A 12,539-nucleotide genomic window follows, 5' to 3' on the forward strand; every position below is an offset into this window, starting at 1 on the left:
CTGTGGGCCCTTTAGCCTTGCTCTACATTTCACTGCTCAAGCTTGCTGCCTAAAAGCGGCCTCTACAACTTATCGGGTGTCTGTGATGTTCTAGGTGCTAAGAACAGAGCAATGAACGAGACAGACCCCATTCCTGTTTCAGGAAACTCAAGGTCTAGGGTAGTGAGGAGAGGCGGGGCCACAAAGAAAGGTTAATTGTAGCTGTGATGAGCTGGGGGGTGGGGCAGGTGGATTAGTGGGTTGGGCTGGAAAGGGCTTTTTAAAGAAGTAGCCCTTTAGCTAAAATTAGGAGGTGATTAGCATGAGAAAGGGGGAAGGCCAGTCCAGGCCAAAGGCCCCCCACCCCCACCCAGGCTAAGAACCACCCGGGGCCCTGGAAGTAGGGGTGAGTGTTTGGGGAGAGAGACAGAGGCAGGAGAAGATGGCCCTTCCCCTTAACGTGAGTCCCCTTTGTTGCAGAGAGGAGCATCCTATATACAGAACTCCTGGCCAGACTCCATTTCTTCACGACCTCACATCCGGCGCTGGTGGGACAGCTGTGCCAACAGGCCCAGAACTGGTTCCGGATGTGCCCACATCCTGTGCTGGTACCCCTCACGGGATTCCTCCAGCCCCCGGGAGGACCCCTCCGGGCAACCCTCACCGGCTGTCACAAGGGTGAGTCTCTGGGACTGCCAGGCCCCCTCATGCCTGAGGGCAGCGGACGGCAGGTGTTTCTGGCTGCTCTCTGGGGCTCTCCTCTGTCAGTATAGGGAGGCCCCCGGGGTGCCATCAGGGCAAGCCTTTGCTGTCTCATGCTGACTCCACTCTCTCTGCCCCCCAGGGACTGTAGATTACTAGTGTAAATACCACTAATGAGCCCAGAGCAAGGAGGTGCTGGCTGCCTCTAAGAATCGAGTGTCCATTTTACAGATAGTTTCTGGGATTTACTGGCTCGCGCTGGTAAGTCCAAAAGCTAGGGATTGTGTCCGACTGGTCCCTGAGAGGCTGGTGGAACTCATGGATTCTCCTGGGACACCAAAATGTCAGAGAAACTAGAGGACTTAGTTCTCTCTATTCATGTGTTATCCCTTGCTTCCCTCCTTCTTTCTGTCTGTCCTTCCGTCCATCCATCCATCCATCCATCCACACTTCCTTCCTTCCTTCCTTCTCCTTCCTTCCTTCCCTCCACCTGTCAGTCCATTAGCTATCTTTCAGCCCTCTGTCCACACCACTCATCTTTCCATTTCCCTCTGAACATCTTACACTCACTCACTCACTCACCCCACCACCCATCTGTGCACCCAGCCATTCATCAGCCCGCCCACCCATCTATCGGTTGATTCATCTATCTACTCATCTAACATCCACCCATCCACTCACCCACTTATCCAGCCAGCCATCTAGCTATCCACTCATGCCCCAGTCTACCTCCATTCATCCACCCCTTTATCTGCCCACGCATAACTTCTTGCATTATTGAAAGGCCAGCAAATACAATTAAGTTGTGGCTCGAATGTCAGTTATTGCAAGTCGGGCCATTTCTGTGCCACATGGCCCTGTAGGGAGAGCTACACTCCCAAGGCATAGTGCTTCCAAAACAGAAGTTCTAAGAGACGAAGTACCATACATGGAGGAACTGATTTAGGGACAGCTGCTAGAATGCTGTGTTCAGAAGGGAATCTGATTTAATGGAGAAGACTATCTTTGTTAGGTTACAAGTTCAAATGGCTGTAACAAGGGACAAAATAGCAGTGGCTTAAATAAAAAAGCAGTTAATTTCCTCCCACTCCCACACAACAGTCCAGGCATAAGTAGAGGTAACACTGTGTCTCCAAGGTGTCAGGTGTTAGAAATAAGCCCACTGCCCCAATCCAAGGAGGGACACGGACTCAGAGCACAGGGAAGCTAGGGTTTAAGCAACCAAGGGCAGGTGTCTGATGGACAGGCACAGTTGGGGCAGTTACAGCAGGCAATTTATCTCCTAGCTGCAAGTCCCTCCCCTGGTTCCTCACTGGCTGAGCACTACAGAGGCAAGTCCCTCCCCGGGTTCCTCACTGGCTGAGCACTACAGAGGCAAGTCCCTCCCCGGGTTCCTCACTGGCTGAGTACAACAGAGGCAAGTCCCTCCCCTGGTTCCTCACTGGCTGAGCACTACAGAGGCAAGTCCCTCCCCGGGTTCCTCACTGGCTGAGTACTACAGAGGCAAGTCCCTCCCCGGGTTCCTCACTGGCTGAGCACTACAGAGGCAAGTCCCTCCCCTGGTTCCTCATTGGCTGAGTACTGCAGAGGTTGCAGCCTTACTGGTAGTCGCCTATGTCCACGTAAGGCAAAAAGTCTGATTGGAACGCATATACCTTCCCCGAAGGGACACAGAGACTTCGGTCCTTTGGCGCGTGCTCATTGCAAAGCCCGCGAAAAATAAGCCCGCGAAACTCAGAGGGGAGGAGGAACCTGGAAGTGAAGTGTCTAAGGGTCTGGGACTCCATTGTGGGGGAGGGGGTTCGGACACATTTCCAATAGGTTGTAAAACTACTGTCAATTAGACAGCACAGCTTTTATTTGGTATTTCTGAAAATGAATCATCTCCCTTTCTTCTCGCATCAGGGACCTAGACTCACTCTTGTTGCTCTGCCATTTTCAATGTGAAACTAACAGTTGACGGCTCAGCAGTGGCCGTTCCAGCCCCGACCAATAGGATGGCCTTTCGGCCAGTAGGAAGTGGGAAGGGGAGGTGGATGGCAGACCCCTTCCCTTTGAGGGAGTGGTCTAGAAGCAGAATTTATCGCGTCTGTGAGAAGTGTCTCCTTGGTAAGATCTTGGCTATCTTCTGCTGCAAGGGAGCTTGGGAAATATGGCCTTTGTCCGGGTGAATGCGCAATCAGCTAACACCTGTGGGCTGTGAGCTTTGTTACAAAAAGAAGTCTGACCGGATGGCTATGGGGGACAAATCACAGTGCAGTGACTGATTAGGAAGTGGCAGTCACAGAGAAGCTTTTGTTTTTGCCACCCCCCCGGGTAGGGAGACGTTTTGTGTTCCAGACCCACTGTGCCTCTGTAGGAGCCCTAGTTATGTCAAAGCTCGGAAAGTTTCTACCCACTCTGGGCTTCAGTTTTTTCATTTGCTAAATGAGAAGTTTGAGCTCACATTTCCAGGGTCACACACAGTGAATGTCCTCTCAGACTTGGACTGGCTCTGATTTCAACTTTCCCCTATTTTATATATGGGAAACTGAGGCACTGAGCCGGGAAAGGAATCGCCCCTGCGTGAGAACCGCTGAGCTTGGGAGACACTTACGACCTAGCGTCGTCCCTAAGAGCAACATGAGCATTGCAGTCGAGATCTGAACCTGGCGTCTGACAGTGCTGGAACTTTCTAGGTGTGTGGCTCTGGACAAGGGGCTGACTCTGTGCCTCGGTTTCCCTATCTGTGAAGCGGGGGCCCATTAGAGGGCCCCATGGCTGAGCGCTCAGACACGGGAGCTGACGTGGTCGCTCGCTGTTGTCTCTGTGTGGCTGCAGGCATCACGGCCATGGCGTGGAGCGTGGAAGAGAGGCTGCTGGTTGTCGGCACCCATGATGGCACCGTGGCTGTGTGGGACACGGAAGAACATCAGGTGATCCATATGCACATGGGACACACAGGTGAGGCCTGCAAAGTGGGCTTTGTCAACTTCGTCATCAAGATAGATAAGGTTTCGGGGCGCCTGTGTGGCTCAGTTGGTTTGAACATCCAACTTCGGCTCAGGTCACGATCTCGCGGTTCGTGGGTTCGAGCCCCGCCTCGGGCTCTGTGCTGATGGCTCAGAGCCTGGAACCTGCTTCGGATTCTGTGTCTCCCTCTCTCTCAGCCCCTCCCCTGCTCATGCTCTGTCTCTCTCTCTCTCTCTCTCAAAAATAAACAAGGATAAAACAAAATTTTTTTAAGATAAATAAGATTGCAATGGAATATTTTTAAAAATAAAAATTAATGCAAAAAAAAAAAATCCACCATGAATAAATCTCAAGCTGTCTTAAAGACAGGATTGGCAAGAGCACTGTGCCAAGCCATATGGGAGCCAAGGGCAAAACGGAAGCTCGGTAATTTGGCACCTCCTTACATTTGGCACCCAAGATGAGTGCCTCGCTCACCTTACCTTAACACTGGCCCGAGTCAGACTCAGGCATTTGGGAAGGTGAAATGTAGTTATGCATGGTAATCAGGGCAACAAGATGTCTGAGCAGCAGTCCAAGTGACCGACTTAGGACAGTTAGGTAAAGCATTTCTCCCAGCTGGGGATGCTTCGGCCAAGACACAAAGGGCGTGAAGAAAGAAGTGTGCAAAGGGCAGGGACAGGGGAGGGAGGCTGGTGTGTTTACAGAACAGCAAGGTCGCCACGAGGCTGGAGCTTGAGACATTATAGCAAATCAAAGAAGCCAGTCACAAAAGCTTACAGTCAGTATGATTTGTTTATACAAAATGTCCAGAACAGGCAGATCTAGAGAGACACAAAACAGATTAGTTGTTGCTGGTTGGCGAGGGAGGAATGGGAAGTGATTGCTCATGAGGACAGGGGTTCCTTTTGGGGGTGATGGAAATGTTCCGGAATCACATAGGGGTGACGGTTGCACAGCATTGCGAATGTGTTAGATGCCAATGAATTACACGCCTCCAAATGGTTGAAACGACAAGGAGAGAAAGGGGGAGGGAATGCCAGCTTTTTTAGGTTTTGAAAACACTCTTATTGTAGACTGTGGTGACAGTGTCACAGCTCTGTGACCACACGAAGACCAACGAATTGTACCGTCATAAATGGGATGGGGGAATTTCATGCCCGTGAATTATATCTCAATAAAGATATTAAAAAACTATTTTATCATTATGGAGCTTCTGGGTGGCTCAGTCTGTTGAGCAACCGACTCTTGATTTGGACTCAGGTCATGATCCGAGGGTCGTGGGATCGAGCCCCGAGTCAGGCTCTGCATTGAGCATGGAGCCTGCTTAAGATTCTCTTTCTCTCTCTGCCCCTCCTTCACTTGCGCACACACTCTCTCTCTCTCTCTCTCTCTCTCATATAAAAAATATATGTCACTGCAATTTAAGTATGTACAGTTTTATAATTTTTTCTCAACATTTTGCCATAACCAATCTTTTATTTCCATTGAATCTTTTTTTAAAAAACAACTTTATTGAGGTGTAATTGACATACCATTTCACCTGTTTTAAGTGTAATGCAACGATTTTTAGATTTACTGAGTTGTACAACCATCACCCTAATGCTAGAACTTTCCATCACCCCAAGGAGTCCTCTCTGCGCGGCCCGCCCTCTGTGGAGTACATCTCCACTCTCACGCCCAGCCCCATGGCAACCACCCATGTGCTTCCTGGATCTATCAACTTTCTGGTGCGGGACATTCGATGTGGAAGGAACAGTATCGCGGAAGGAACAGTATCCGTATTACATACGAGGTGGAAGGAACAGTATCCGTATCAGTCGGAGGGCATTTACATTGTTTCCAACTTGAGGCTGTTAGGAACCTTGCTGTTGTGATCCATCCAGTGTCACATTTATCATGTTTAAATGCAGCAAAATATTTCATTCTTCTCAACAGATCATGTTCCAGAATGTATTAAATGATTTTTAAAAATGTTTTTATTTTAACTTGTTTTGTATTATTATTTTATTATTTTTTTAATGTTCATTTATTTTTGACAGAGTGAGAGACAGGGCATGAGCGGGGGAGGGGAAGAGAGAGAGGAAGACACAGAATCCGAAACAGGCTCCAGGCTCTGAGCTGTCCGCACAGAGCCTGACGCGGGGCTTGAACTCACGGACCCCGAGATCATGACCTGAGCCGAAGTCGGACGCTCAACCGACTGAGCCACCCAAGCGCCCCTTATTTTTATAAATTGACGTCCAAATTAGTTAGCATCTAGTGCAACAATGATTTCAGGAGTAGATTCCTCAGTGCCCCTTACCCATTTAGCCCATCCCCCCTCCCACAACCCCTCCTGTAACCCTCAGTCTGTTCTCCATATTTATGAGTCTCTTCTGTTTTGTCCCCCTCCCTGTTTTTATATTATTTTTGTTTCCCTTCCCTTATGTTCATCTGTTTTGTCTCTTAAAGTCCTCATATGAGTGAAATCATATGATTTTTGTCTTTCTCTGACCAATTTCACTCAGCATAATACCCTCCAGTTCCATCCACGTCGTGGCAAATGGCAAGATTTCATTCTTTTTCCTTGTCGAGTAATATTCCATTGTATATATATACCACATCTTCTTTATCCGTTCATCTATCGATGGACATTTGGACTCTCTCCATACTTTGGCTATTGTCGATAGTGCTGCTATAAACATGGGGGTGCGTGTGTCCCTTTGAAACAGCACACCTGCATCCCGTGGATAAATGCCTAGTAGTGCAATTGCTGGGTTGTAGAGTAGTTCTATTTTTAATTTTTTGAGAAACCTCCATACTGTTTTCCAGAGTGGCTGCATCAGCTTGCATTCCCATTAAATGATTTTTTTTTAATTTATTTTATTTTGGGGCGCCTGGGTGGTTCAGTCGGTTAAGCGTCCGACTTTGGCTTAGGTCATGATCTCACAGCTTGTACGTTCAAGACCCCTGCGTCAGGCTCTGTGCTGACAGCTCACACCCTGGAGCCTGCTGAGGATTCTGTCTCTCTCTCTCTCTCTCTCTCTCTCTCCGCCCCTCCCCTGCTCACTGTCTCTCTTTCTCTCTCAACATAAAAATTAAAACCTTAAAAAGTTTTTTAAGTTTATTTTTATTTCGTTCATTTTTTTAAATTTTTGTTATTTAGGCTATTTGTAGTGTTCTGCTATTATGGATTCTACTGTGATGAACCTCTTTTTACTCTCATCAACATTTTTTTCCTTCTGTTGAATATTTCCAGTGAGTAGGAGTCTTGAACTGGAGGATGTGAGCATTTCTATGGGTTTTGAGAAGTATATATGTAGCAGAATAAACTGCCCCTCCCCCGACCCCAAAGCTGCCAGCATCAGACGTCCTCAACATATTCTTTTTTTTTTTTCCCAAGAGCTGGGAATGACGTGGGTACTGATAGAGTATCTGTCAGATTCCATTCATTTTATTATCATCAGGATGGCTAGTTTCACATAGGTCTATCCGATATTTGTATTTTTGTGTGCGTGGGCCACCTGTCCAGGACCTGAACCCATTTACCCATGGACCTTGATTCATTTTTTAAAAAGTCATCAACGGGGCACCTGGGTAGCTCAGTCGGTTAAGTGTCCGACTTCAGCTCAGGTCATGATCTCACAGTTTGTGAGTTCAAGCCCCGCATCGGGCTCTGTGCCAACAGTTCAGAGCCTGGAGCTTGTTTCCGATTCTGTGTCTCCCTCTCTCTCTGCCCCTCCCCCACTCATACTCTTTCTCTCTCAAAATAAGTAAACACACACACACACAAATTTTTTTAAGTCATCAAAGTCTTATTATTTGTAATTAGGAAAACTCAGCAATCAGTTTACTAACAAAACGGAAAGCGTTACAGGCATATGTAATAAGGAGAGTGAAAATTTCCCATCACATGCTAGCAAGCTGGACGTGGTTTGCCCTGGTGTTTGCAAGAGACCTGATTGTGAAGTTCTCAGGAATGTGGTGAGGCAGTGATCACAGGCATTATCAAATATGAAATTTTAGAAGCTTGCAGTTAAGTCAATTCTATTCAAACAAGGTAATACATATCCAAAACTCATCACTTTCTTTTTTGTGTGTTTATTTATTTTGAGAGAGAGCGAGCGAGCGTGAACAAGCTCCAGCAGGGGAGGGGCAGAGAGAGAGGTGGAGAGAGAGAATCCCAAGAAGAGAGAATCCCGAGCTGAGAGTGCAGAGCCCAATTGGGGCTTGAACTCAAGAGCGGCGAGATCATGACCTGAGCAGAAACCATGAATCAGATGCTCAACTTTAACCGACTGAGCCACCCAGACGCCCTAAAACTTACTACTTTCAAAGTATTATACTGCACTTTATTACCCGTGTGCTTGACTACCATACCTGCAAGGTGGAAATGGGCTGCTACTGAACTCTCTTCACAACCTTATATTCAATGAGGGGTCATGTTAGTGGCTTGAAATCAACCACGGGCGGGAATAGTTACACCAAGGAAATTGACAAAATGCCACAAGTCAGGGCTTCCCCCAACCCCTCTGGAGAGTCTGTTGTTCATCATTTATCAGCATATTGTTGTTCTAGTCCCTTCCCCCAGCAGGTGTTCGGATATACACACATATATACAGTTTTATATATAGTCATCTAAGCCTTTGCTTGCATAACCTTTTGGTTTTTTCAGTTAACATCACGTATTTTGCCTCTTTCCACATTGTGTGTATGTCTCTAATTCACTTTTACTGTGACATAGTGTTCCACATACGGAGATATTCTGCAACACGTTACTATTTATAAAACTTTTGGTTGAAAAATACCCAAACCACAACAAATCAAAATTACCCACTGTCCTACTGTCCTTTGAATTATAAAGAGATAAAACTCCCTTTAGTCTCTCCTACCCTTCAGTCTCCGTGGAACTGATTGGTAGTCAGAGTTTATTAAATGCCAGAACTAATTTTTTTCTAGGCTTATGCAGATGTAGCTCTGTATAAGTTCATGTACTTTGAGTTTTTGTCAAAAGCAGATGGTACTATTTTATACACTGGGCTGTAACTTGCTTTTGTCACAATATATTGTAGAATATATCACGTAGAGATTGAGAGCTTGAGTTCTGGGCTGGAGTCCTGGCTCCACGACTTATTAATCATGTGGTTTGGGATAAGTTACTGTACTCAGCTGTGCCTCAGTTTCCGTATCTATGCAATGGGATAATAATAGTACCTCGCACAATTTTTATGAGATTGAAGGAGTTTAATGCATGGAAACTACTAACCACTATGCTTGGCACATAGAAAGCCCTCAGTAAGTATTGGCTGTTGTAATAATTTATCATAGTTAGGTGTATGTATACATCTATCTTATTATTTTTAATGGCTTTGTAATATTCTTTATACAGATACACCATATTCTTTAACAACTCCCTTTTCATAAACAGGTTGTTGGCAATTTTCTTTTTATAAGACAATGCTGCAATTAACGTCTGACATCTTCACACACTTATGCTATTATTTCTATAGGGCACATTCTTTTTTTTTTTTTTAATTTTTTAATGTTTATTTATTTTTGAGAGAGAGAGAGAGAGAAAGACAGAGCATGAGCAGGGGAGGGGCAGATAGAGAGGGAGACACAGAATCTGAAGCGGGCTCCAGTCTCCAAGCTGTCAGCACAGAACCCGACGGGGTCTCAAACTCACGAGCTGAGAGATCATGACCCGAGCCGAAATCAGATGCTCAACTGACTGAGCCACCCAGGCGCCCCTCTGTAAGACACATTCTTAAAAGTGGGATTTCTGAGTCAAATTGTATGCACATTTTTCCTTTTTCCCTTTTTTTCTGAGCATTTTATTTTGAAATAATTCTAGACTCATAAGAAGTTGCTAAAATAGTGCAGAAAAGTCCCACATACCCTTTATCCACCATAGAAATGCTCACATCCTCCAGTTCAAGACTCTTACTCATTGGAAATATTCAACAGAAGGTTGATGAGAGACTTTGCTGTATTCCTGGATCAGTTCTAGTAGTTTTTTGGTGGAATCTTTTGGGTTTTCCATATAGAGTAGTATGTCATCTGCGAAGAGTGAAAGTTTGACCTCCTTCTGGCCGATCTGGATGCCTTTTATTTCTTTGTGTTGTCTGATTGCTGAGGCTAAGACTTCCAATACTATATTGGATACCAGTGGTGAGAATGGATATCCCCGTCATGTTCCTGACCTTAGGGGGAAAGCTCTCAGTTTTTCCCCATTGAGGACAATATTAGCAGTGGGTCTTTCATATACGGCTTTTATGATCTTGAGATATGATCCTTCTGTTCCTACTTTCTTGAGGGTTTTTATCAAGAAAGAATGCTGTATTTGGTCAAATGCTTTCTCTGCATCTATTTAGAGGATGATATGGTTCTTGTCCTTTCTTTTATTGATGTGATGAGTCACGTTAAACACGTTGTTTTGCGGATATTGAACCAGCCTTGCATCCCAGGTATAAATCCCACTTGGTCGTGGTGAATAATTCTTTTAATGTATTGTTGGATCTGGTTGGCTAGTATCTTGTTGAGGATTTTTACATCCATGTTCATCAGGGAAATTAGTCTACAGTTTTCCTTTTTAGTGGGGTCTCTGTCTGGTTTTGGAATCAAGGTAGCGCTGGCTTCATAGAGTTTGGATGTTTTCCTTCCATTTCTATTTTTTGGAACAACTTCAAAAGATTAGGTGTTAACTCTTCTTTAAATGTTTGGTAGAATTCCCCTGGAAAGCCATCTGGCCCTGGACTCTGGTTTTTGGGAGATTTTTGATTACTAATTCAATTTTTTTACTGGTTATGGGTCTGTTCAAATTTTCTATTTCTGCCTGTTTCAGTTTTAGTAGTTGATATGTTTCTAGGAATTTGTCCATTTCTCCCAGATTGCCCATTTTATTGGCGTATGATTGCTTGTAATATCAATGTTGCGACTCTTAATTTGGTTTTGCCACATTCCGTCACTTGTAATTTGGCTATGTTTGAAGCCATCATCTTTTCTTTGGTAAGCCAGGGAATTTCCAAACCAACAGGCATTTTGGTAGTTGGAAGGTCAAAATGTTTTCAGCTAATGTATTCTCCCCGACCCTGGTCTACTGCAGGAGAGGTGAGGTATGTGAAGGTGTTTGCCAAAGGGACACTTGCCCTCTCTGCCTCAAAGGACCATACACTGCGCTTGTGGAATCTACTGACTGGCCAGGAGAAATTCACCATTTGGGATGGAGGCTCAAAGGATCCCATGCAACCTGAGACCTGGAGTCTTCACTTGGATGAAACAAAGAAGGTTGTGTATTTGGCATCTGGCTCAAAGGTAACAAACACCTGCCCCTGTTTGCAAAGGAAAGAGACCAGAGCTTTCCAAGACAGTATATGCTGTTTCTATAAGGAGGGGCTCCCTGATAGGGGGTGGGTGTAAACAGGGGTACACAACCACTTGATAGGATGCTATCAGGGGTTTCAAACTTCAGTTGGATTAGATGATTTCAATAGTTCTATCTGACCCTGAAGAATTGAGACCTTTAATCTTTTTTAACTTGGTCATTTTTAGTACTATGAATTTCCCTCTGAGTACAGCTTTACTTGAATCCCACAAACCTTGATACATCATATTACCATTTGCATTCAGTTTAAAATACATTTGGATTTCCCTTTTGATTTGTTCTTTATTCCATGGGTTATTTAGAGGTGTGGTATTTGGGGCCCCCGGGTGGCTCATTCAGTTAAGTGTCTGGCTTAGGCTCAGGTCATGATCTCACGGTTTGTGGGTCTGAGCCCTGCATCAGGGTCTATGCTGACAGTTCGGAACCTGGAGCCTGCTTCGGATTCGGTGTCTCCCTCTCTCTCTCTCTGCTCCTCCCCAGCTCATGCTCTCTATCTCTCAAGAATGAATAAACGTTAAAAAAATTTGTTTTTAAATTTGTTTTTAATGTTTAATTATTTTCAAGAGAGAGAGAGAGAGAGAGAAAGCACAATCAGGGAGGGCAGAGAGGGAGACACAGAATCCGTAGCAGGCTCCAGACTCTGGACCGTCAGCACAGAGCCCGATGCGGGGCTCAAACCCATGAATCAGGAGATCATGACCTGAGCCAAAGTCGAACACCCAACTGACTGAGCCACCCAGGCGCCCCAATGTTAAAACAATTATAAAAAAAAAAAAAAAGAAGTATGCTATTCATTTCCAGATATTTGAAAGATTCCCAGATAGCTTACCTTTTTTTTCTCCCTAATTTAATTTCATTTGTATGATGAATCCTTTCATTTGAGATTCATTTTATGATCTTTTTCTGGTAAATGTCCCACCTGCAACTGAAAACAATGTGTATTCTGCTGTGTTATTCTTTTATATCACCTATAACCCTATGATCTGATTGTTTTATGAATAGAGACACAGAAGAATAGTGAGTGAAAGCTTAGTAACTAAAGGCTTGGGAAAAAATCTCTAGCTAATTCCCAGGTGACTTCTTTGCAAGCTGAGTGATCTTGATACAGTACTTTACCGCTCTGCTTCATCTACTAGATGAGATAATGACTAAACCATGTGGCATAGTGCTTGGTACATAGTAATCACCAAATAATTAGTAGCTGTTAATTATTATATTTTATTAGTAAATGGAAGTTGTTCATGTAAGCAATATCGGTAGCTTATAAACTGTGCTGTCCAGTGTGGGCCATCACCATCCAGACGTGGCTACTGAACACCTGAAATGTGCTTATTCTGGATTGAGATGTGCCCTAAATTTAAAACACACTGGATTTCAAAGCCCTAGTATCATAAAAATGATGTAACATATTTTAATGATAATTTTATATTGATTACATGTTGAAATGATAACATTTGGACATATGGGTTAAGTAAAATGTATTATTTAAATTGCTCTCCCTTGTTTTTCTTACTTTTTTTTAATGTTTATTTTATTTTTG

General features: G+C 44.6%; 1 protein-coding gene across 4 annotated transcripts in view; it reads left to right on the top strand.

Annotated features, from left to right (window-relative positions):
* Positions 1-12,539, top strand: part of NWD1 (NACHT and WD repeat domain containing 1) — a 76,068-nt gene that overhangs the window by 36,311 nt on the left and 27,218 nt on the right. For all 4 annotated transcript variants that reach the window (XR_013554277.2, XM_078443228.2, XM_078443227.2 and 1 more), the window contains 3 exons: positions 460-657; positions 3,502-3,624; positions 10,721-10,929. Coding sequence is in view for 3 of the 4 variants with exons in the window: in XM_078443228.2 (XP_078299354.2) it covers positions 460-657; positions 3,502-3,624; positions 10,721-10,929 (530 nt within the window). In the remaining variant the exon portion in view is untranslated. The remainder of the gene's footprint in view (positions 1-459; positions 658-3,501; positions 3,625-10,720; positions 10,930-12,539) is intronic.

Source organism: Panthera onca, chromosome A2 (genome assembly GCF_046562875.1).
Source record: "Panthera onca isolate mPanOnc1 chromosome A2, mPanOnc1 haplotype 2, whole genome shotgun sequence".
Taxonomy (NCBI): domain Eukaryota; kingdom Metazoa; phylum Chordata; class Mammalia; order Carnivora; family Felidae; genus Panthera; species Panthera onca.